This window comes from Chlorocebus sabaeus, chromosome 9 (genome assembly GCF_047675955.1).
Source record: "Chlorocebus sabaeus isolate Y175 chromosome 9, mChlSab1.0.hap1, whole genome shotgun sequence".
Lineage (NCBI taxonomy): Eukaryota > Metazoa > Chordata > Mammalia > Primates > Cercopithecidae > Chlorocebus > Chlorocebus sabaeus.
The window spans coordinates 44,455,340-44,481,339 of record NC_132912.1 but is presented as its reverse complement, the minus strand read 5'-3'; the positions used below and the strand labels follow the sequence as shown (position 1 = coordinate 44,481,339).

General features: G+C 37.5%; 1 protein-coding gene, 1 long non-coding RNA gene and 1 other non-coding gene across 5 annotated transcripts in view; 1 reads left to right on the top strand and 2 right to left on the bottom strand.

The window, feature by feature from the left end:
• The window catches only part of LOC103215729 (uncharacterized), a 197,651-nt gene that overhangs the window by 144,375 nt on the left and 27,276 nt on the right, over nt 1-26,000 (top strand). The window lies entirely within an intron of this gene.
• Nucleotides 1-26,000, bottom strand: part of ANKRD30BL (ankyrin repeat domain 30B like) — a 47,467-nt gene that overhangs the window by 5,370 nt on the left and 16,097 nt on the right. Inside the window, exons 1-5 of one of the 2 annotated variants that reach the window (XM_037988155.2) lie at nt 12,404-13,673; nt 8,163-8,277; nt 7,827-8,000; nt 4,419-4,525; nt 658-722 (exon numbers count right to left, since the gene is read on the bottom strand). In XM_037988155.2, the coding sequence (XP_037844083.1) occupies nt 658-722; nt 4,419-4,525; nt 7,827-8,000; nt 8,163-8,277; nt 12,404-12,621 (679 nt within the window). In that variant the 5' untranslated portion in view covers nt 12,622-13,673. Of the gene's footprint in view, nt 1-657; nt 723-814; nt 3,447-4,418; nt 4,526-7,826; nt 8,001-8,162; nt 8,278-12,403; nt 13,674-26,000 lie in introns of those variants that run through there. The other variant, XM_073018905.1, reaches the window with a different exon arrangement.
• Nucleotides 1,991-2,097, bottom strand: LOC119620595 (U6 spliceosomal RNA). Its single transcript, XR_005237085.1, has one exon. It is a non-coding gene; the product is annotated as a U6 spliceosomal RNA (small nuclear RNA).

Sequence of the window (26,000 nt, the reverse complement as noted above, 5' to 3'; positions counted from 1 at the left end):
TTCAAGACCAGCCTGGGCAACATAAGGAGACCATGTCTCTCCAATAAAGAAACAAACAAACAAATAAATAAACTGTGTTTCCTTATAGGTTATAATATTCAGATGTTGCAGTTTTCTATTATTAATTCCTACTTTTCATTATTAGATGTTCTATTATTTGTGGCTTGTAATTCAAGGCATCTAAGCTATTTTATAATTTGTAACAATATTTATAAATATATTAATTCATTAAATTGGATAAACTGATAATCCCCTGTTGCTGAGCTCATCTATCACACCATGGATTATACATTTTATAACAAACCTAAGTTGTTATGACAGTTGAGGAAACATACAATATGCAAACTTAAAAATTGTTTTACTTATTTATACAAAAGTATTATATAGGATATTAGGGACCGCAATTAAATATTTTTCAGATAATATTTTTGAGATTATAAACTACCTACAACTAAATTCTTAACTAATTCTGAATTATAAACTAAAAAATTAAATCAAAGCTATGTCTATATATGCAAACACTTACATATAGGTGTGTATATATATATGTAAACACATGTTATTTACAGATTGCTTTTTTAATAGCTATTTTGTGATCAACACCCCTATAATCTTATGGTAACACCACCAAGAGTAGTTTACTATCAGAGGTCTTACCTGGATTGCTATTTTGAGAATTTTTAGATATCTTTTGTTTATATTCCAAAAGTTGTTGATGAATGCTATGTATAAAAATGAAATAAAGTTACTATTTTAACATTGCTATAAAAAAATTTACCAAATTCATTAAGTTCTTAGAGTATTTCAGACAATATTAGAGCTAACATCAGAACATTACTTTTTCCATAGACTTTAAGTTTGTAAGCTCTATGAACTTATTAAGCTTCTAATTAAAGAAGAAAGAAAGATAAAACACTCATGAATTAAGGGCAGTATAACTCAGTAAATTAACTAGAGTTAGCCTGACATATGGAAAATGTCCTTAACTCAGAATAAGTCCTAGCATGGCTACCAACAGATATTTTTTCTTGAACAAGTTGCTTCTCTTAGACTCAATGTCTTCTAAAAATGAGGATTTTAGGGCCTTATTTCACTAGGTTATTATAAAGATTTAACAAGATAACATTTTTTAAATGCTCAAAGAAATAGTAGAGCAAAAAAATAATTTGTTCTTGAACCTTATTGCTGAAACTATTTTAAAAATCCCAATAAAACCCAATATATTGGCCTGCTGCAGTGGCTCATGCTTGTGATGCAAACACTTTGGGATGTTGAGACAGGAGGATTGCTTGAGTCCAGAAGTTCAAGAACAGCTGGGCAACATAGGGAGACCCTGTCTCTACAAAACATAAATAAATTACAAAAAAAAAGAAAACACAAACGTGTTTTTTCATAGATTATAATATTCAAATGTTGCAGTTTTCTGTTATTAATTCCTACTTTTGGATATTAGATGTTCTATTATTTGTGGCTTGTAATTCAGAGCATCTAAGCTATTTTATATTCTGTAATGAAACTTATTTATAAATATGTTAAATCATTAAATCAGATAACCTAATCATCCTCTATTACTGAGCTCATTAGTCACACCAAGGGCAGAAAACTAATAGATGTCAGCATCTGGCTTGGACTACGACTGCTCTTTATCCACCTCCTTAAACTCTGAATCAACAAATCTTTATTAGAATGATGCTTAGTCACTATGTTCATTTCCAGCTGCTGTGGAAGAAAAAAATCCCACCTTTATTTTTTGTAAGTTCCACAAAGAAGATGCAAGTTGGTATTTTCTCATTTCTGAGATCCCTACTAACAAAATATTGCACATAAGACCCTATGTGTTACCACCATCTCATTTCATAGATCACCTTACATAAATAATTTTTTGTATGAAAATCACAATTGCAATATTGGTGTCACCCATTTTGCTTTGACTCACACCATTTCCTTGGAGCTAGTTAAAAAGTAGTAAAATGTCTTTTTGGGGACTGCAAGAAATACACAACACTTCACAGATTTGTATGTCATCCTTGTGCAGGGACCATGCTGACCTTCTCAACGTTGTTTCAATTTTACCATTTGTACCACTGAAGCCAGCACAAATCCTTACTTTTGTATGTGAAGACTGATCAGTCACAGATGAGGCTTAGCTCTGTTAAATCTAACCAACTTACTTGAGATTTAGTGAAGTCTATTGAATGGCTTCATGGTGATGCAGAATTTGAAAATATTTTAAAAACTTGAGGTACAGATGCAAGTAGCATGGAAGATTTTTACTTTTAGGAAAAAAGAATAACTCGAGGGGACAACCACAAGTTGGAACACACTACAACATGGGAAAGATGACATGGGATCTTACAGAATAAGATGAGACCTTCCACTACCTACAAAATGGTGCTACACAGCATATAAAGGGCCAGGGACATAGATCTGGTAACAAAGACAAAATGGATCTCCAATTTCTTCCTGTAACATTATTTCAACCAGACTTATGGTTTCAAACTACTACTAATATTGGCTAGAGAATATAGAAAAAGCCACTCAAAGGATAACTTACAATGAAGGTCTAGGCCATGTCCAGGCTAAGATGTGGGTGTCACATCAGGTTTTGAGCGTGAGGGGAAGGGTCAATTTGCTCACTATGTGTGTTGCTAAAGCTAAAAGTTCCAGAAAAGTTCCAGAAAAGTTCCAGAGCAGGGTGCTGGTACTTTGGAAACAATGGCTGAGAATATGTATGTGAATTTTTACAAAAGTGTAATAACTTTGAAGTCTACACCATGAAGACTGAGGGATCTGTATTACTAAGGGCATCCTGGTCACAAAGGTCAGTCATTACCAGATTGCAGGAGCAGTTTCAATGGCACCGATGCAGCAATAGAATCAATGGAAACAACAAAATGAAGAGAATGGCCATTTCCCTCCACATCCTTCTGACTTGTACAAAACGAATGTCTTCCTTGGACTTAGGTTCAGATTCTTTTAAAAAATTCAAGAATTAAAGACAGCCCCAGGGGACACTTTCAGGTTGTCTGCTTAAAGTGAATATTTCAAGACCCAAATAACTAATTAGAAAAATCAAAATTGTGACATTATGTTTATCCCATGCATAGGGATTATACTTCAAATCAAGTAGCCAACATCAGCATCCCTAAAGCCCTAAAATAAAGAATCCTGGAGTCATTACTCCTTCTAATTAGTCTAGCTTGTTTTGCCTAGTTTCTGGCTGATGAAGTGAACTAACTCACTGTCATTCAAAAACTACCTGAAACAAACTATAAAATCTCACCTAGCCCTTAAATGTAAACACTTACAGATTAAATCCACAAGCAACAGCATAACGTTCTGCAGTCATTCCACACGTATCTTCAGCACAGATGTCAACATTTTGCTGAAGAACCATGCCAACTATCTCTGATGATCCATGACATACGGCAAGCATTAGGGCTGTGCTAAAATAACAAAGAGATAACTTCATTATTAGGAACAGAACCAGTTTAATATGTGCCTGTCAGTGTAGAATTAACCATCTACATGCATTAACAAACGTTAAATATCTTGAGTGCTCAAGTGTTTTATCCCTGTAAATCACCACCAAGGTTAAAAGGAAGGGGCAAAAAGACTCGTGTCCCACTGGGATATGGCATAGTAGAATTGGCTAACATGAAGTCCACTGAGGGGCAGGAAAATATGCTCTGTTCACTAATCTAAAAGAGGCAAAGTTTTAAGTGAAGAATTATCTATTTCTTCCTTAGTCTGATATAATATTTTGTAGTTCAAAATTACCTAGAAGTCAGACAAGTGAGAGTAATCTGAAGGCTTAAAACAATATTAGGAATAATACTGTCCTAAGTAGCTGGGACTACAGGTATGTGCCACCATGCCTGGCTAATTTTTATATTTTTTGTAGAGATGGGATTTTACCATGTTGGCTAGGCTGGTCTTGAACACCTGGCCTCAAGTGATTCACCCACCTTGGCCTCCCAAAGTGCTGGGATAACAGGCGACAGCTACCATGCCCAGCAAATATTGCATTTTTTAAAAAGTGTATGAAAAACAGAAGTTAGAAAAATACTATAAAGGTGCTAATAATTCAATATTGAATTATAAAGTTAACTAAAAATTCATACTTCTTAACACTAATACAGAACCACTTTAGCTAGTAGAAGATAATGCAACCAAAAACATCAGATTACAAATAAGAATCAGTCAATATAATAAAAGAAGATAAATCCTACTATATACTGTTCTTTATGTTGATCAGTCCAAATAATTGCTTTTCTTCCTAACTGATAATTTGTGTTAGTATTTTTCTCTATAATCTAGTAATTTTAAGTAAATGTTATTAATTTAATATTTCTGACTCGAGTGTTATTACTCTAGCACACTACTCAAGTGTTTTTTAATTAAAAAAACTACTATACCATTTAAACTTATCAACTGCATTTGCATTTGCATTTTTTGTCAGTAAAAATTCCACAATTTGCTCACTTCTTTTCTTTATGGCCAGTAAAAGTGGTGTGTGACCAGCCTGTAAAACAGCAAAAACAATTTACAATTCATGAAATTACATATTTCTCAGCTGAACTGAATACTTTATGTAATACCCTATGAACTTAAACAATAGAAAGTAAATCAATAGCAATCCCTTCTTTGTCACTTTTCTGTGCTTGCCCATGCACTGCACCTTCACTTATAAACATTCAGCCTCTGCATCACCACATTAACTCTGGTTATCTCCAAAAATCATTATTTTGTAATGATTTTATTGTTTCCTATGTAAATCAAGAGCTTCTTGAGGGCAGGGGCTGTATCTTTTATCTCTATATCTTTAAACCCTAAGACATAGTAGTAAATACTTTGTTTTTCACAAAATTAGTAATCTAAATTATTATCTCTAGAGCAGTGTTTCTTCAACTATATTCCAAAGAATACTTACCTTACCAGAAGCACTGTACCCCAACAGATTCCACCATTATCTATGTTCAAGAAATGTTATAAAACTGTGAATTAAATGTTCATTATTCAGGAAATGAATTGAACTTTGCCTAATCCTTATTTGACAATGTATTTTTGTGGCAAACATTAATATTTGACAAATTAGAATTTCAGGGATGCAGTTCTGAAAGCTTCCCCCCAAAAACGGAGGTTTCCTCTGGGTGATACAAACTCACTTGATTCTCTTCTATCAATGATCCCAAGATCCCAGATGTCAATGTCAGGCACTCCTGCTCTAAATGGGTCACTAAGGAAGTGGCTCTAAATTGAAAGAGATTAGCTTCAAATGAACTTTGATTGCTTATTATTAAATGGTCCATTTTTTTTTATTATACTTTAAGTTCTAGGGTACCTGTGCACAACGTGCAGGTTTATTACATATGTATACTTGTGCCATGTTGGTGTGCTGCACCTATTAACTCGTCAGCACCCATCAACTCATCATTTACATCAGGTATAACTGCCAATGCAATCCCTCCCCCCTCCCCCCTCCCCATGATAGGCCCTGGTGTGTGATGTTCCCCTTCCAGAGTCCAAGTGATCTCATTGTTCAATTCCCACCTATGAGTGAGAACATGCGGTGTTTGGTTTTCTGTTCTTGCAATAGTTTGCTGAGAATGATGGTTTCCAGCTGCATCCATGTCCCTACAAAGGACATGAACTCATCCTTTTTTATTGCTGCATAGTATTCCATGGTGTATATGTGCCACATTTTCTTAATCCAGTCTGTCATTGATGGACATTTGGGTTGATTCCAAGACTTTGCTATTGTGAATAGTGCCGCAATAAACATACGTGTGCATGTGTCTTTACAGTAGCATGATTTATAATCCTTTGGGTATATCCCCAGTAATGGGATGCCTGGGTCATATGGTATTTCTAGTTCTAGATCCTTGAGGTATCGCCATACTGTTTTCCACAATGGTTGAAACAGTTTACAAGCCCACCAACAGTGTAAAAGTGTTCCTATTTCTCCACATCCTCTCCAGCACCTGTTGTTTCCTGACTTTTGAATGATTGCCATTCTAACTGGTGTGAGATGGTATCTCATTGTGGTTTTGATTTGCATTTCTCTGATGGCCAATGATGACAAGCATTTTTTCATGTGCCTGTTGGCTGTATGCATGTCTTCTTTTGAGAAATACCTATTCATATCCTTTGCCCACTTACCATTCAGGACATAGGCATGGACAAGGACTTCATGTCTAAAACACCAAAAGCAACGGCAACAAAAGCCATAATTGACAAATGGGATTTAATTAAACTAAAGAGCTTCTGCACAGCAAAAGAAACTACCATCAGAGTGAACAGGCAGCCTACAGAATGGGAGAAAATTTTTGCAATCTACTCATCTGACAAAGGGCTAATATCCAGAACCTACAAAGAACTCAAACAAATGTATGGTCCATGGGTTTTATCCTATTACCAGACAATAGGATTTTATCTCAGCTATTAGAAATTCAGTATAAAAGGCCAGTCGGGGTGGTTCACACCTGTAATCCCAGCACTTTGAGAGGCCAAGGTGGGCAGATCACAAGGTCAGGAGATGGAGACCATCCTGGTCAACATGGTGAAACCTCATCTCTACTAAAAATACAAAAAATTTAGCTGGGTGTGGTGGCACGTGCCTGCTGTCACCGCTACTCGGGAGGCTGAAGCAGGAGAATCGCTTGAACCAGGGAGGCAGAGGTTGCAGTGAGCCGAGATCACACAACTACACTTCAGCCTGGTGACAGAGCGAGGCTCTGCCTCAAAAAAAAAAAAAAAAAAAAAAAAGAAAGAAAGAAAGAAAAAAAAGAAATTCAGTATAAAAGTTTATTCTCAATTATAATGATACTCCTAGGATCTTAATGCATATCTACTTCTTAAAATGCAATAATCCATTTTTATTCTGGTTTCTATTGTAATTGCTACTTAGTTTTTGGCAAAATATCAGAAATATGAATGACTTATTAATGAAAGTTCTAACTCATGTATATGGATTAGCAAAATAGAAGCCACTAAATCACTTGAATTTTAAGGGACAATTCTGTGGAGAAAGATATATTTTCTGCAATATGCATAACCTATTCAAATATAACCATGATTAATCTGAAAAGGCTTAAAGGCATTCTAATGAAAGATGATTATTTATGGTTTATATGAAGAAAAATCATTGTTTAAAAAATCTTCTAAATTCTAGAAGACAACCCCATTATTAATGAATTAATGTAAAATATAAACTATATATTATAAACACCTATAAACTGTCATCAATAACTTGAAATTTTTACCAAAATATACTATAAGAGAGGAATTGATAACTGAAATATTTACATAGGCAAAAGAGGTAAGTTGAGTAAGTGATGTAACTAGGTGGGCACAGTAACAAACTGGAAACATATGATTTGTATAAAGCTAGAACATCTTCATAGCATACCAAACAGTCATATGGGCTCAAGAGACACCAGATTCAATCCTTTAAGAGGAAATCCAGATTTCTGCATGTCTCCTAAATTTTACATGTTGACTGAATTTATGCAGACAAATTTTACTTTCCTGTAGTTTTACACTAACTGGAAAGAAAAAAAGAAAACTTGAGTAGGAAAGAATATTTGAAAAAGTTTTACCTTTAACAAATTCAAATATTTATCATAAATGCACAGAAAAGCCATACTCTTTAATAGTTCTTATAAAATATTAATAGTTAAAGTAAAATCCTAGACAAGTTCTGTCAAACTATTTTCATAGAAAAATGGGAATATTTGAGCTTCCAAATATAAAATAATTACATACGTTAATGTTAAAACAAATGGATTTCAAATATTTTGAAAATGACATTGGTTAATGTCTACCTTGTTCTTCACTTCGATGTCTGCACCACAGGACAGCAATTTTACCACCACTGACAAATTCTCACTGTAAACAGCATAATGGACAGCCGTGTTGCCATACACATCTACAATATTTGGATCAGCACCAGAATCTATGAGAATATTTGCACAAGCCTCCCTCTGGCATTGCAGAGCCTGTTAGTATTAAAGCAAGAAGTAAATTATAAATTATAAGAAATATAAATAAATATTCCACAGTTTTCACAAACTAGTTATATTTCAATGAGATAAATTCATTTTTATTCTATGTATTTAAATCAAATCGATCTCCTGCTAAAAGAACTGGCTACTATTTACCTTCATCAGAGGTGTCCTGTTTTCGCCATCAAGGACATCAAGCTGGCACTTTCTATCTACCAGAAGTGTTACTACTTCCGCATGGCCATTGGCACAGGCCCAGTGTAGAGCAGTCCTATGAGAGTGAGAGGACTTTTTAGGAAAGTTTAGTCCACTGTCTCAAAACATATAATGATTTATGTAATTGTCAACATTAAATACCATGCTCTTTCTCTGCCTTCAAAACAAATATTTAATATTCTCCTGAAGAAAGTACAACACTCATTCGCTCTTATTACTCACTACATTAATGAAAGAGTGGCCTATTTGAATAGAAAAAGCTTGGCCTTTGGATTCAGTTCAACTCAGGCTTGAATATTACTTTAAAGTCTTTCACCTTCTAGCTATTGCTTATCCTTTCAGTGCCTCAATTTTCTTGTCAAAGTGAAGATGAATACAGCGGTTATCTCGCAGGACATCACTGTGATGCCTCATGAGAATCTATGCAAAGTATTTTGAAGAATTCCTAGCACATGTAACAGCTCAGTAATTGTTAGATATTGTAATCATTTCTACTACTTAACAAGGACAACATTTTAAGTAAAATGGTACAATTATGCCTACTTTGTGGTATGCTTTAAAGGTTAGAGATAACACTATATTTTAATGATTCTAAGATACTCTATGTCTCATATTTTAACATCTCTGACATTGGAATGCCACTTATAATTCATTATTTATTACAAGTATATTTTGCAGAAATTTAACAATCTTTCATTGGTACATAAATAAGGAGGCATCACACAATTCATGGTGCCTTCCATGAAGTGGAATATGATATACACAACAGGATGATGGCAGTCCTAGTCACAGGATTAACACTTAAAGAAATTTTAGCTTTTAAGAGTATACACAAAAGGAGAGTTGAAATAAAAACAACAAACTGGTAAAACAAAGTACTTCTTTAATATTTTTAAAACTTCAAGCCAAAGAAAACGGGATTCAAGAAGGTATGGCTCATTTTATTCCGTATTTAGATTTACAGAATGTATGTAAATTCATATTTAGATTTATAGAATGCATGTAAATTAGGTATTTTCAATGATTAATATTACTATTTAAAGCTGTTATAAATTTCAAAAATAGTGGTTGATAGTTATCTTTTACTAGTTTCTCACTTCAGAAGTGTTTTTGTTTGAAAGATGAGAGGAAAAGCTTCAACTGAGATTCAGTCCTAGTAACCCAACTTTAAATCTCTCACTTTGCTCAGGCTGAGTAGGTAAATGTGAAACTTTTAAGGGTGAAAGGGTCTTGAAAGTTAATGTACCTTCTACATAGTAGGCATTCAGCTTACATGTGATAGATTGATTAAAAGGATAAATACAGTTGAGAAGTTCAATACCTTGAAAAAACTGCTATAAACAAAGCACTTATATTTACTATTTTATTTTCTTAATAATAAAACTATACTAATTAATCTATAATTATTGACATATATGTAATAAATCTATATATAATAAAATATGTGCCTAATAAAATATGTAAATCAACAAGCACAGGTAAGATTGTCTTTTGAAGATGTTAAAAGTTCACAGAATATACTAATCCACAAAAAATAATAATTAAAATATGGAAAATGAGAAATTATTTTTATTGGTGCAAAATTCATATTCCTGCTCTTCTCAAAAATTATTTCATTAATAATAAACTTTTTCTAATAGCATTGTACATGCTCAATGTGGAAATCAAAGATAATAAAAAGGAAAAACATTTTCTATTAAAACAAATGCCCTCAAATAACAAATTTTATCATATTTCATACATAATTTCAAATAACACAAGACTTTAGTCTGTGTGTATGTATAATCAAACTGAACTTTACCCTCACTTGATGCACCAAAATACATTTTCAAATGTCACCTACTTCTGTATATATTTCTACCTTCAGTGGTCACATATTATCCCATACTGTAAATTCAATGAAATGTATTTATAAAAGTCATTATATGGACTATTCTTAATAATATGGTATTTACCACCAAATTGCCTATTTGAAAAGTCATCTGCAATTTAAACTTTAAACAGCAGTATAAATATTACTGCTCTTTATCCTCACAAACTTTGTAGATAGAAAACAGTATTTGATTCCTCTTTTAACTTAAATGCCTTCTCTAACCAGAAACACTAAATATTGTTTTCTGTGTGCATAGGTCACTTACAGATCTTAAGAAAGTACTTTGCCCAATTTTAAATTAGAGGCAAAGTACTTTTTTTAGATCTGCAATTTAGAGCTCTAATTAAAATTGCCCAATTTTAAATTAGAGAGTTTTATGTTGATTTAAGTGAAGAATTATCTACAAAATGACAGTTTTAAATCTCATATGTAGACACACACGCACATACATATGTAGTAAGTATGCTGCCTTTTGATTTTTTCTCATTACAGGTTAATTTAATTTTGTTTTGCTTAATTATCCTTCAGACTTCTTGCTTCTGAGCTTCTTAGAAAGGTGTTGTCAACATAAAAATGTACCTGAGTAAATAGGCATTTATGTTTTCTTCTGGTGCTTTTATCATTTTTATATTAAAAATTTTTAATCTATATTTCGTCGGAAAGTTAATTTGTGGCATAAAAATCTAGTTTTCTCCAAAAAAGCAGGCATTTCCGTTATGAAACTAATTCTCTTCCTACTAGTATAAAGTGTGAGCATTATCAAGTTCTAAATTCTTAGATATTTAGGTGTTTCTGGATTTTCTATTCTGCTGTATTCATTTACCTGTCTTTTCAGCTGTTATCAAACAATTTGATATTTATTTATTTATTTATTTATTTATTTATTTATTTATTTATTTTTGAGACAGTCTCACTCTATTGCCCAGGCTGGAGTGCAGTGGTAGGATGTCGGCTCACTGCAACCTCCGCCTCCCAGTTTCAAGCGATTCTCTCGCCTCCGCCTCAGCCTCCCGAGTAGCTGGGATTACAGGCACCTGACATCGTGCCTGGCTAATTTTTATATTTTTGTAGAGTTGGGGTTTCACCATATTGGCCAGGCTAGTCTTGAACTCCTGACCTCACTCGCCTCGGCCGCCCAAAGTGCTGGGATTCTGGGACTACAGGCGTTAGCCACTGTGCCCGGCTCTTTTTTTTTTTTTTTTAATTTTATTTATTTATTTATTTTATTTTATTTTTTGAGACGGAGTCTCACTCTGTCCCCCAAGCTGGAGTGCAGTGGTGCTATCTCAGCTCACTGCAATCTCCGCCTCCCGGGTTCATGCCATTCTCCCGCCTCAGCCTCCCGAGTAGCTGGGACTACAGGCGCCCGCCACCACGCCCGGCTACCTTTTTGTATTTTCGGTACAGACCTTGTTAGCCAGGATGGTCTCAATCTCCTGACCTCGTGATCCGCCCACCTCGGTCTCTGGATCTCCTGACCTCATGATCCGCCCACCTCGGTCTCCCAAAGTGCTGGGATTATAGGCGTGAGCCACTGCGCCCGGCCGTGGCCCATTTTGTGCAAATTAATAGCACATTTTGATATCTAGAAGGGCAAGACTTTTCTACTCCGTTACAAAATTTTTAAAATGTCATCACAATAGTAAAAGACAGCATGTGTAATTTTAAAAATGTTAAAACGTTGATAACTTTATTTCGTTTATGTAAAACTGATAAAGAGCTCGCATCTTGAGCAAAATGAGTCTTCTTAAATTCGAAAACATAAACCATCTTCCCACCTCAAAGTTTCCTTCTAAGACCCCTCAGCAAAGAATATATTTATATAGACATTTATTGATATCAAAATGGATACTGGACTTTATCCACAAAATTTTTAGCCAAAAAGTTAATGTATTATGGGAATTGTTTCATTATGCACCATTTCATAATGTATCTAACATTATCTTTTAAAACCTGTATATTAAAATTAAAACCCTGTATGCACTTAATTTTGTGAGTTAAATCTCTTTAAAATTCTCTAAACAGTGCTCTGTGAGAGGAAGTGGAGTGAAGGAGAAAGCAGAGAATGTTTGGGGTTGATTTTAGGGTGCCCTGGGCCCTCCGCCCTGCAGGGCGCCCCCATCCCAGGCCTGGGGGTCCTGCCTGGAAAGAAGGCCTAGACCCTGGGGCCCAGGACGGCCGCCCCGCCGCCCGCCACTCCTCCACCTGCTCCCCTTGTCTCCAGGCCCCCCAGCCCCCACTCTGAAGGGGCGATCCTCCCACAGCCGCCACCTTCTCCTGCAGCCCGGGCTCAGGCAGGGCCTGGTACCTCTTCTTTGCATCTGTTATGTTCAGGTCCATTGTCGTCTTCTTCATCATCCTCTCCAGTTTCCAGGCTTGGCCCTGGGAGGCAGCTTTATGGATCTTCCTGAGATCCCCATGGTGAATCACATAAGAGTCGTTGTTGGTGTAGACCAGCTGACTGAAGGGGCTCGGGCGCTCTGGGCCCGTCTCGCCCTTGACAGCGGCAGCAGAGAGTCTCTTCATGACTGCGGCCACCTGTTAGAGAGAGCCCGCGCCTCCTGCTGCTGCCCCTTCCCCAGTCCTCGCCGCTCGCCCTCGCCCTTCTTCAGTCCCCGCACCCGCCCTGACACCAGGAGAAATCGCAGTTGGGCCAAGCTTTTGGACACTCCAGCCTCTCCCGGGAGAAATTGGCTGAGCAAAACCGTTAGGCAGCTGAGCAGAACCGTTAGGCAGCTGAGCAGAACCGTTAGGCAGCTGAGCAGCGCCTTTAGGCAGCAGCGCATGCGCAGCTCAGCGGGCCTAGGAGACAAGCGAGGCGGGGAAATCGCCCTGGCGGCGCTTTGCCGGGCACCGTGTGCAGGTGGCACCTGCGGCCGAGGCGCTGCCTGGCTGGCGGGGCTTCCTGGAGTGGAACGTGGGGAGCGCCCTGCCACACGGCCCGCTTGACAGAGTCGCCCCAGCCCTCCTCAACCCAAAATCAGGAGCTGGGCCCTGGTGTTGGGCATCGTGCAGCCTCCAGGGTGGCACTGAGCGTCGGTTCCCGCCCTCCTGCTGCCAGGGACCCACCTCCGATTTAGGTGCCCTGGAGGCTTCCGGCCCAAGTATCCGCGCTGCTGGTGGCGCTGGCAGGGTCGGGGTTGAAGCCTCTGCTACCACGTGCCATGTTCAGGTGGCAGCTGCAGCTGACCCCACAGTGGAGGCTTCAGGGCTGGGCCCCAGACCGCTGAGCATCGCTGACTACACCGCCCTTCCAACCTGGGCTCTGCTCTTCCTTGGCTCGCGCTGGCAGCGCAGGCTCGCGACCTCTGGGCCCTGTACAGCTGCGGCAATGAGGCTTTGCAGCAGGTTCCCACCCTCCTGCCGCTGAGGTCCCACTGCCTGACTTAGGCGCAGTGGCGGTGTCCGACCCTGGGGTTCGCCTGTTGGTGGCACGGACAGGTTCTGGGGTTGCCACCGCTGCTGCCACCTTCAAATGTCAGCTGCATCTGAGCCCACTGTAGAGGCTGCAGGGCTGGGCCCTACGGTCTGAGGGTCGCCGTGTGGCACACGACCTCCCACTCTAGGCCCTGCTCTTCCTTGGCTCGCGCCCAGAGTGCTGGTTTGCAGGCTCTGGGCACTGTGCAGTCGCCAGGATGGGGGCTGAGCGGCAGGTTCCTGCCCTGGTGCAGATAAAGGGTGGACCGACTGACTTCAGCGCAGCGAGTGGCATCTGTCTCTGGTCAGCGCTGCCTGGGCCCAGAGGGGAATAGAGGAGTTTGGGGTTGCTTGGTCATGTTTGCCTGTGCTCCAAGTGCAGGTAGCGGCTACAGTTCTGACAGGCACTGATGGTGGGTCCCGTTTAGAGGGCGTCAAGGTTGTTGAGAGCGCCCGCAGCCAGGCCTCAGGGTCCCTTCCTCGTTGACCAGCATCTGGAGTATGGCGGTGGTGCTGTGTAATCTGCAGCCATCCTGGATGGGTCTTGAGCTGCGGTTCTCTCCCTTGGACTGAGAGAGAAACTTAGCTGAGTAGAGCAGAGGGAGAGAAACAGATAAATTGAACTCATCTATAACGACTTCCAGGCTGGGTGCAGGATCTCATGCCTGTACTTACAGCACTTTGGGAGACCGAGATAGGAGGATCACTTCATCCCAGGAGTTTGAGACCAGCTTAGACAACAAAGGGAAACTTCACCTCTACAAAAATAAAACAAATGAGCCAGGTATGGTGGTGCATGCCTGTGGCCTCAGCTACTTGGGAGATTGATTGTGGGAGGATCACTTGGGCCCGGGAGTTCGTGGGTACAGTAAACTGTGCCACAAACAAGGAACGAGAGGGCCTGTTGCTCCACATCCTTGACAGCATTTCACTTTTTCAGTCTTCTGGATTTTGGTTATTGTTTGATTGTTTGTGCCCCTGCGCTCCAAGCCTGGGCAACAGAGAATAAATAAATAAATAAATAAATAAATAAATAAATAAATAAAAGACTTCTAGTCACTATATCATATCTATGTCGAATCCTTTACACATCAAACTTGCAGAGTTAAAATCCACAGCGCCCTCTGATTAGGTGATAGGGACCATGTGATTAAAGTGAGTGACCATGTTCTTGCCTCCAGGGGGGCCCAGGTCAGGGGATGGGGTCCCCAGCTGCAGGGAGGGTGAGAATGGAGGCTCAACACCACCCGGAGGCTACACAATGCCTAGCTCCAGGGCCCAGCTCCTGGATCCCAGGTTATGGACAAAAACCCAAGAACTGAAGACTTGAGTGTTAGATATTGCTCATTTCTGCTGGGGATATAATTGGTTCTAGGCTATCTTAGCTTATAGAGCAAAGAAATAAATGTGTGTATACAAAGCTGTGTATATACACATAACTATAAATATTTATATATGTAAAGTGTGTGTTAGGGTTCATACTGATGTCTACGACTCAGTTCTTTTATCACATGATCATTCTGGCCTTCTCCCCTTGCTTATATGTAACCTCCTACTTTAATAGTGAGAAACCTGCCTCCTGTCATTTGTCATCCATTTGCTTAACTGTCTAGTTCCAATATACATTTATTCTCTATCAATATCAGAATCGCTATCCCATTTCCTGTAGGAAACAGCTATAGCAACCAGATCACATGGGTTGTTTGCAGCTTCTCTTCCTTTCAGTCTTCATGCATTTTCTTTTCCTTTCTTCTTCTTTCTTTCTCTCTCTCTCTCTCTCTCTCTCTCTCTCTCTCTCTCTCTCTCTCTCTCTCTCTCTCTCTCTCTCTCTCTCTCTCTCTCTCTCTTCTCTTCTTTCTTTCTTCTTTCCTTCTTTCTTTCTTTCTTTCTTTCTTTCTTTCTTTCTTTCTTTCTTTCTTTCTTTCTTTCTTTTCTTTCTTCTTTCTTTCTTTCTTTCTTTCTTTCTTTCTTTCTTTCTTTCTTTCTTTTTCTTTCTTAGATGGAGTTTTGCTCTTCTTGCCCAGGCTGGAGTGCAGTGGCATGATCTCGGCTCACTGCAACCTCTGCCTCCCAGGTTCAAGCGATTCTCCTGCCTCAGCCTCCTGAGTAGCTGGGATTACAGGCACCCGCCACCATGTCCAGCTAATTTTTGTGTTTTTAATAGAGACGGGGTTTCACCATTTTGGCCAGGCTGGTCTCAAACTCCCAGCCTCATGTGATCTGCCCTCTTTGGCCTCCCAAAGTGCTGGGATTACAGGTGTGAGCCACCAAGGGAGGCCCATTCATTTTCTAAGATGCTGATGTCAGCAGATTTTTACCACTCCCTATAAAGAGTGAAGCGGCTTTATACATTTGTAGTACTTTAGATTTTTTATCACATTCTGCATTCCATCCCAGGATCCCCAGAATAAATCCTACATTTGTGTTGTTGTTGTTGTTTTAAAATTTGCATATATTAAGTGACACTCTTTGTGCTGTGAGATTCTTCGTTTTTTAACAAATGCAAGTTGGGCATGGTGGCTCACGCCTGTAATCCCAGCACTTTGGGAGGCTGAGGCAGGCAGATCACGAGGTCAGGAGATTGAGACCATCCTGGCTACATGGTGAAACCCCGTCTCTACTAAAAATACAAAAACAAAATTAGCTGGGCGTGGTGGCAGGTGCCTGTAGTCTCAGCTACTCAGGAGGCTGAGGCAGGGAATGGTGTGAACCCGGGAGGCCAGAGCTTGCAGTGAGCCAAAATCATGCTACTGCACTCCAGCCTGGGTGACAGAGCTGACTCCGTCTCAAAATAAACAAACAACAAACAAATGCATAGTATCATGTTTCCACAGTTATGGTATCATATAGAGTACTTTGGTCCAAATAATGCCCACATGCTTCACCTATTAAACCTCCTCATTGAATCTTTTGCCAGATCATTTACTTTTTTAGGAAGTAATATTCCCTTATATGATGTATCACAGTGTTTTTGTTTTTTGTTTTTTTTCCATTCATCAATTATGAGACCTCTTGGTTTCTTCCAGTTTCGGGAATTATAAACAAAGCTGCTATACATATTGTTGTGCCAGTTTTGGTGTGGACAGAGTTTTCAAATAAGGTGGATAAACACCTAAAAACACATTTGCAGCCAGGTGCGGTGGCTCACACCTGTAATCCTAGGACTTCGGGAGGCCGAGGCGGTCGGATTGCCTGAGCTCAGGAGTTGGACACCAGCCTGTGCCACATAGTAAAATTCCCAAATCAACAGGTGTCTCTAGTAAAAAAAAAAAAAAAAAAAAAAAAAAAAAAAAAAAAAAAAAAAAAAAAATAGCAGGCACGGTGGCGGGTGCCTGTAGTCCCAGCTACTCTGGAGGCTGAGTCAGGAGAATTGTTTGAACTCAGGAGGTGAAGGTTGCAGTATCATTCTATTGCACGACTGCACTCCAGCCTGGGCGACAGAGCAAGACTCCATCTCAAAACAAACAAAAAAAACCACGATTGCTATATTATATGTAAGACTTTTCTTTAAAAATATAGTATAGCAACTATGGGCATAAGAAATTGCCCATCTGTCTTCCAAGGTAGTGGTTTCATTTTGCAAGTGGTTGAAAGGAAAAAACAAAAAAAAAAAAAAAACAAAAAAAAAAGCTCTTGCTCCTAGTTTTTTGGGGAAAAAGCATCCCATTTCTGGTCATTAAGTATGATAGTTTTAGGGGTTTTGTAGATGTTCTTTGTCAAGTTAAGAAAATTTACCCTCAATTCCTAGTTTTTCTGTGAGTTTCTCAAATTATGGATGGGTGATAGATTTTGCCATAAGCTTTTTCTACATCAGTTGATACAGTCACATGATTTTTCCTTCGTTAACCTGCTGATTTGGAAATTTCTGCAGATAATTTTCTAATATTGAACCAGTCTTGCATACTGGCATACCTAGAATAAAATGCATAGTTAGATTCATTGTCTAGTATTTTGTGAAGGATTATTGAATCTTTTGTTCATTAGAGATATTGATATATTGTTTTTTATTTCATGTTTATGTCTACAGGAGTGTTCTCCTCTACTTCCATTTTCTCAAAAAGTTTGTGGAAAATTGGTATAATTTTTCCTTATAAATGCTTGATAGAATTCACCACTAAAGCCATTTGGGCCTGGAACCATTGCTGGGGGTGGGTTATTAACTATTTATTCAATTCTTTTTATAGATATAAGAGTACTCATGTAATCTATTTTTTCTTTTGTAGTTTTGGCATATTGTGTCTTTCAAGGTATTTGTCCATTTTATATAGGTTATTGAATTTGTGAATATAGAGTTTTTAATATAGTAAAATATATTATCCTTTTAATGTCCAGCAAAAATCGAGGTAGTGATAACCCATATGAAAGATAACCCTCTTTCACTTCCAATATCTGTAAGTTGTGCATTCTCTCTTTTTTTCTTTATTAGTTTGACTAAATGTTAGCAAGTTTATGGATCTTTTCAAAGAAACAGCTTTCTGTTTCATTGATTTTCTCTACCAATTTCTGTTTTCTATTTTACTTGTATCCCCGCTGTACTTTATATAATTTTTCTCTTGTTACTTACTTTGGATTTTCTTTTTTCTAGTTTCTTAAGGCAGAAGCTTAGGTTACTGATTTTATATCTTTTTTCCTAATATATGCATTTAATGCTATAAATTTATGTTACTAGTTCTACTGTATCTCATATATTTTAATAAGTTGTGATTCCATTTTCATTTAATTCCAAATATTTTAATTACTCTTTAGTCGTCTTTTTGGATGCATTCAGATGTTTTGTTAAGTCTTCAAATATTTGAAAATTTTTCAGTTCTTTCTGTTATTTATATCTACTTTAATTTTTATTGTGGTCTGAGTGGTGTACTTTGTATGAACTTTATTCTTTGAAAAATTTTAAGACATTTATGGCCCATAATGCAGTGTGTCTCATACAAACTAGAAAAGAATGTGTATTCTACTTTTGTTAAGTAGAATATTAAACATATTAACTATATTAATTTATTTTTTATTTTATTTTGAGATGGGGCCTCACTCTGTCACCCAGACTGGAGTGCAGTGGTCGTCTTGGCACACTGCAACCTCCACATCCCAGGTTAAAGTGATCCTCCCACCTCAGCCCAGAGTAGCTGGGATTACAGGTGTGTGCCACAAACACCCCTGCTAACTTTTGTATTTTTAATAGACACGAGGTTTTCATCATGTTGATCAGGCTGGTCTTAAACTCCTGGCCTTAGGAGGTCCACCCACCTTGGCATCCCAAAGTGCTGGGATTACTGGTATGAGCTACCGTGCCTGGCCTGCCTCCTCCTTATCTTAACTGAGCATCTTCTATGATTGGCATTTTTGTCTCAGGTCTTGGTATATCTTATCACCTCATGAGATGTGATCTCATCACTCTTTTGAAAACTTGTGGTAGTTTTCTTAGAATTGATTACATGCATTTTAAGTCTATCTTTAAATAAATTAGAATTGATTGTATACATTTTAGGTCTATCTTCAAATAAAATTGTTACTTCACATGTAATGTAGGCATCTCATAAAAATACTGCCGGATTGTAACCTCCTGTACCTTATGACATTGCTATTGTTCATGTTCATCTATCCACATTCTATAATTACCCATTTTTTGTTACTAAACAGTTATCTTATGGATCAATAAGAATAAAAAAGTTTTTTAACTTTAATTTATTATTTTTTATTTATTGCTTCTTTATTGTGTATCTGAATTTCTCACTTGCATCATTTTCTCTCCCCTTGAAGAACTTCCTTTAGTATTTTTTGCAAGACAGGTCAGCTGACAATGTATCACTTAAATTTTTTTTTTCTGAGAAAGTTTTCTATTTGCTTTCTTAGTTAAAGGAAATTTCAACATATAAAATTGTTTTATCCTCCTAAAGTCATATGTTGTTGAATATATTTTCAAATACTTATTTGCCATTTTTATATTTCTGTTGGTGACTTATCCATTTATATTGTTTCCCCATTTTTAATTGAATTGTTTGCTTTCTTGTGAAATTTGAAGGGTTTCTTGTGGATTTTGAATAATAGCCTTTATTACAGATTAGTGGATAAAGAAAATGTGGCATATACATACAATGAAATATTATTCATCCTTAAAAAAGAAAGAAATTCTAAAATTTGTGATAGCATTGATGGACCGAGAGAACATAATGCTAAGTAAAATAAGCCAGACACAGAAAGACAAATATACTGCATAATCTCACTTATCTGTGAAATCTAAAAAATTTAAACTCATTACACGCTAGGAATTAGGAGGTAGGAAAAATGGGGAGATGCTTTTCGTTAAAAGATGAACAAATTCTGGAGACCTAACATATATAGCATAGTAGCTGCAGCTGATAAGAATGTACTGTATACTTGAATTTTGCTAACAGGGAAGGTCTTACGTATTTCCATATAAGCACACATAGACACATACAGAGAAAGTGTAACTTTGTAAGTTGATGAAAATGTTAATTGACTGTGGCTATTACTTCACAATGTATACATACATCACATATTATATACTTTAAGTATGTACAATTTTTATTTCTCAATCATACTTCAATGAAGCTAGAAAAAAATAAGAAAAATACATATTTGTACAGCATAAGTAATTAATTATGAAAGGGATACATTTTCTAACAATTATGATATCTTTTTCTATGTTAGAATATTGTATTGTCATTGGGATTATTCCACCATTTTCTTCTCTGCACCTGTATTCCTATCTTTATCATAGTGACCAAATCTCCTCTGACAACACTTGATTTTTGCCCATCTGAAATTATATCTTAAATTCCAAAAAGTAAATATTTTCTGATTTTTAGGGAAAAAGAAGTATTTTTTAGATTTCCTAGGTGACCTCTAGAAAAATTGTGACAAATTGCCTTATAAAATGAGTGAGGCTAAAATAAATGGGACTTTTTTGGTGTGTCCCATATTTCTTCATTAGTTCCACACATCTGTGTGAGTTGCATGAGGTCAAAACTAAAGGGCTCAGCCTTCTCAGTTCATTTTACATAATCTTACATATTAAGATGAATGGTGGCCAGGTGTGGTGGCCCACGCCTGTAATCCCAGCACTTTGGGAGGCTGAGGTGGGCAGATGAAGAGGTCAAGAGATGGAGACCATCATGGCCAACATGGTGAAACCCCATCTCTTCTAAAAATACAAAAACTATCTGGACTTCGTGGTACATGCCTGTAGTCTCATCTATTCGAGAGGCTGAGGTAGGAGAATCACTTGAACCCAGGAGGCAGAGATTGCAGTGAGCCAAGATTGCATCACTGCACTCCAGCCTGGTGACACAGGGAAACTCTGTCTCAAAAAAAAAAAAAAAAAAAAAAGAGATGAATGGTTTAGGAACTGTAGACATTTAACTCATAGATTAGAGATTGTAATAGGAAATTGGAGAGTTATATGCCCTTAGGTGAAACATTGGGCAAGTCTTTATGAGATAGTATTGAACCTAATGTAGAATTTTATTCTTCTCCATTTTTATATTATTGTTTACTATATAAATTAAACACAGTCACTTAGTTGTATCACTAGGTGGTTTTTGTTTTCCTCTAACACTTACTCAAATGTTCTCCTATAAAATACCGAGCACAACAACTTACTTCTAAATCTCATAGTTTTAGGGATTTATCTTTTTGCCTCATTGGCAGATAATTTTATCAAAGCAAAAACCTGACTCATCATCCAGTAGACTGAGTATTAATTAGACAGTTTCTTTTTCTGTCTCTGATCCTCAGTTTTTATATACTCCACCTTGTTAATGAAATACATCATTCAAACACTGTCTAATTTCTATTTTTCTCTGAGAATTCAGAACAATATACTTGTATTGACTCTCCATGCTTGTAGGACAACATATTATTATTGTAGGACTTTCTCCTTAGTTCAGCTAAAAGCTGCATTCTTGTCATACAGCCATGAAATATTAGGCTCACAGACACTTTGAAGGGTGAGAAAAATGATTTCCATTTTTCGTCCATTAATTTCTATTGTGCGAAAGGGAAAAAAGGGGAAATAGAGACTATCGAGTAAAGTGAGTCCTGCTGCCCAGCTTCCTGCCTCATAGATTGAATCCCAGCCTCCACCCTGGAACAGAAGAGGCCAGGTTCCTTCACGCTGCAAACTTCCCGAGGCTCCACCTCAGTGTGCACTCCTCCCAGTGTGCAAGCTGTTTGGAGGTTCTGCTGGGGAGCCCTTTTTACTTGCTGTCTCATTATTTGCATAATTTCATCAAGAATCTGTCCTTTTTCCTTGGGATTTAATTGGACATCCAAGGACCTACATCTATTTATAAAGTATGAAAATACCTATTAAGGAACAAGATTGTACTTTAAATGTTGAGCCAATACCTAGTAAGTCCTCCATGAAGAAGCACCTGTTCTATGGTTCCAGCCTCACATTGGTAAGGGAGTCTTTTCAGAAGGCCATGAATCTTACCATATTTGGAACCTGGTGGACGGAAGACTTCACCTATGTGTTTAACTCCTCTTTTTGAAGCTACATGAATAATCAGGGTCAAATATAGTATGATAAACTTTTTCTTTTTCTGATTAAGAATAACACTTGGAGGCCGGGCCAGTGGCTCACACCTGTAATCCCAGCACTTTGGGAGGCTGAGGCACGCGGATCACGAGGTCGGGAGATCAAGACCATCCCAGCTAACATGGTGAAACCCCATCTCTACTGAAACTACAAAAAATTAGCTGGGCAAGGTGGTGGGCGTGAACTCGGGAGGCGGAGCTTGCAGTGAGCCAAGATTGCGCCACTGCACTCCAGCCTGGGAGAGAGAGCCAGGCTCAGTCTCAAAAAAAAAAAAAAAAAAAAAAAAAAGAATAACAGTTGGAGATTATTGACATGAAAATAAGGAACTAAGTTAGTTATGGATTGCCACTAACCGAGGACATTTTTGTGATAGGGGACTGCTAAGGAAAAGTATCTAAAACTCTGACATAAGACATACATTTTTAGTGTAATATTACATTATTAAAAGTTATCATCTAAAAGGCCCACCCAAAGATTACTTCATTTTCTTTTGACTTGGCTATGTGTTAGTTGATATGATCCTAGACACTATGTGATTATGTGATAACTTGTAGGTTTCTCTCTAGTAGAAAAAGACAATGCCAGACCTTATGGATCTGTTTCTGTGAAGGATATTAATCAGTTTTAATTCACAACTGATAAGAGTTCATCAAGCATCAGAAAAACTGCTCTTGAGTGCATTTACTGTACACATTTTTGTGAGTTAGTGCATTATATCACATTTCCAAATCCTTTTTTCTAATAAGTTTAATAAAGTTTAAAATTTATACTTAATAACCAAAAATACAGTGCAATTGGGAACACATTTTTCTTTTAATTTTCTTTTTTAAATTGTGGTGAAATATACATACTGTAAAATTTATCACTTTAATGAATTTTAAATGAACAGTTCAGAGGGCATTACATTCACCATATCGCACAACCTTTACCACCGTCCATTTCCAGAACTCTTTAATCATCCCATCTAGAAACTCTGTACCCATTAAACAATAAGTGATTCTTTTTCCTCAGCTTCCCAAGTAGCTGTGATAACAGGTGCACACCACCATGCCCAGCTAATTTTTGTACTTTTAGTAGAGATGGGGTTTCACCATATTGGCCAGGGTGGTCTCGAACTCCTGACCTTGTGATCCACCCACCTTGGCCTCCCAAAGTTCTGGGATTATAGGCGTGAGCCACCATGCCCAGCCGATGGTGACTTTTAATGCACAGAACTTTTACTTTTGATGAAACCAATTTGTTATTTTTTTCATTCTCTGTACTTTTGATGTCATATCTAAGAAATCATTGCTAAATCTAACATAAACTATATTTTCTCCTATGTTTTTTTCCTAAGAGTTTAAGGGTTGTAGGTGTTACTTTTAAGTCTTTGATCTATTTTAGTTTATTTTTGTATTTTATGTAAGTCAAGGGCCCAAACTTTGTATTTTGCCTGTGGAGATCCAGTTTTCCCAGTACTATTTGTTATTATTAATCAATTTTGCTTCTTCTTTTTTTTTTTTTTTTTTTGAGATGAAGTTTCGCTCTGTCGCCCAAGCTGGAGTGCAGTGGCGCGATCTTGGATCACTGCAAGCTCTGCCTCCCAGGTTCCCTCCATTTTCCTGCCTCAGTGTCCTGAGTAGCTGGGACTGCAGGCGCCTGCCACCAGGCCCAGCTAATTTTGTTTTTGTATTTTTAGTAGAGAAGGAATTTCACCGTGTTAGCCAGGATTGTCTCGATCTCCTGACCTTATGATCCTCCCGCCTTGGCCTCCCAAAGTGCTGGGATTGAAGGTGTGAGCCACCGCGCCTGGCCCAGTTTTGCTTCTAATGTAGTTATCTTATTCTAACATTTCTTGTTTTGGGAAAAAAAAATCTGTAATTTTTTTTTTTACTTGCTCTTGGAACCAGCTTTCCCACCTACTGATTTCCTCAGGAATAAGTGAAATACATTTTGACAGAGGTTTATTTTGTATTTGTATGTGAGTTTTATTATTAAGCTTATTATTAAGTTTTATTATTAAGCAGAGAAAATTATACTCTGGCCATGTAAATATCCACAGTGTGTTACTTCAGAATGTCCTGATTTTTTCTCTTGCTGTAAAGACGACTCAGGGAATTTACAATAACACACCTGAATGTTAGAGTCAGGCAGCCATTGTCAATTGGTGGGTCAGAACTGTACATAGATTTTGAAACAAACAGCTACAATGACAATTTCTTACAGACAGAGAATGTAAACCCATGCTTTATTTACTCCTCTCCCAAGGAACATAACTAGGCCCAGTTTTTATTCTGAGATTTCTCTAAAGGGGTCTTTCATTTGTTCTATAACAGATAACTTCATGGATCTCAAGTGGGTTAAAACTATAATAATAGTGTGAAACACCCAGTTATGTCCTTGTAAGCATTATATGCCGACATTTGCAGTAGGCTTTCATGAAATTATTTAAGGCTTTGAGACCCTGGAACAAACTTAGAACCACTGTATTAATAGTGGCTACAAACTAGTATTAGCCAGAAGGGTTTTGGAAGATTATATCGATTTCTTAGATATATTTGTGTCAGAGAGGCAACTGCAAGTTAATCTCTACTCTCAGTGAAAGGCTTAATGTGGACACCTATAAAATCCCCAGTAGTCATAACTTGCAGGAATCTCTCCAGAGGGACAGCATCATACCCAAAAGGGCAACATTAATTTCCTCAGGACAGATCAGCAATTAAAAAAAAATACAGAACTAGGCATGAGTCAACTTCTCCCTTAAAATTGTATTTCTCAACTAAATGAAAGCACATTTTCAGAAAGAAAAATGTGTAAGATACAGAAATATTAAAGTAAGGGCTACAGTACATATAATACAAAGCAAATGAAGAGAGGAGGCTAAATATCAAATTTGTGGGTAGTGAGTTATACTCAACTACTTCATTTGACAGTTTAAGAAGTCAGATCTAAGTCAAAAGGAGTAACTTCTATCTCTTTGGAAAAGTGAATTGATAATATGCCATTGTCAATGACTGAAGATGGTATCAGTGTTCTCTAGATGTTTAAAATATTGTAAGACATTTGTTCATATAAAAATTGTTAATCATCTTGCTTGCTATGGGCTTTTTAAAAAGAATTAAGGGCTACTCCTTTTAGTAAACATGTAACTCTCTATATTGAAAAAATCAGATTGTAAATTCACTTGCTATCCTTTCCTCCAACACAAACATTAGCCTCATATGCAAAAGTGGCATGGATTCAGAGTAAATTAAGTGAAAATAGAAAAGATTGTTAGCAACAGAAGAAAACTAATACGAATAACTTATCTTTTAAAAGTAACATATTGGCTGGGCATAGTGGCTCATGCCTGTAATCCCAGCATTTTGGCAGGTGGAGGCGGGCAGATCACTTGAGGTCAGGAGTTCGAGATCAGCCTGGTCACCATGGTGAAACCTCATCTCTATTAAAAATACAAAAAATGGGCTGGGCATAGTGGCTCATGCTTATAATTCCAGCACTTTGGGAGGCTAAGGCAGGTGGTTCAAGAGGTCAGGAGTTCAAGACCAGCCTGGCCAACATGGTGAAGCCCTATCTCTACTAAAAATAAAAAAATTAGCCAGGCATGGTGGCGCATGCCTGTAATCTATATGGTAAACTATATGGTAAACTGAGATATTTTTTAAATAGGCTAAATATTTTTCTAAACTAGAAAAATATTTTTTCTAAGAGAAATAATGTGTTGGTACTATTAAACATGATGGGGGAAATTGATGGGAATCAGTCACTAATTAAACATGAGATGGAAGGAAATAAAATAATTTGATAGAATTCTGAGGTTTTAAGTCTGAGTATTGGGAGAATGGTGATGCCTTTTGCAGAGGTAGGAAATGTTGAAGATACAGCTGATTTTTGATGACTAGTAATTTTACAGTCATGAACCACGTAAATACATTTCAGTAAACGGCGG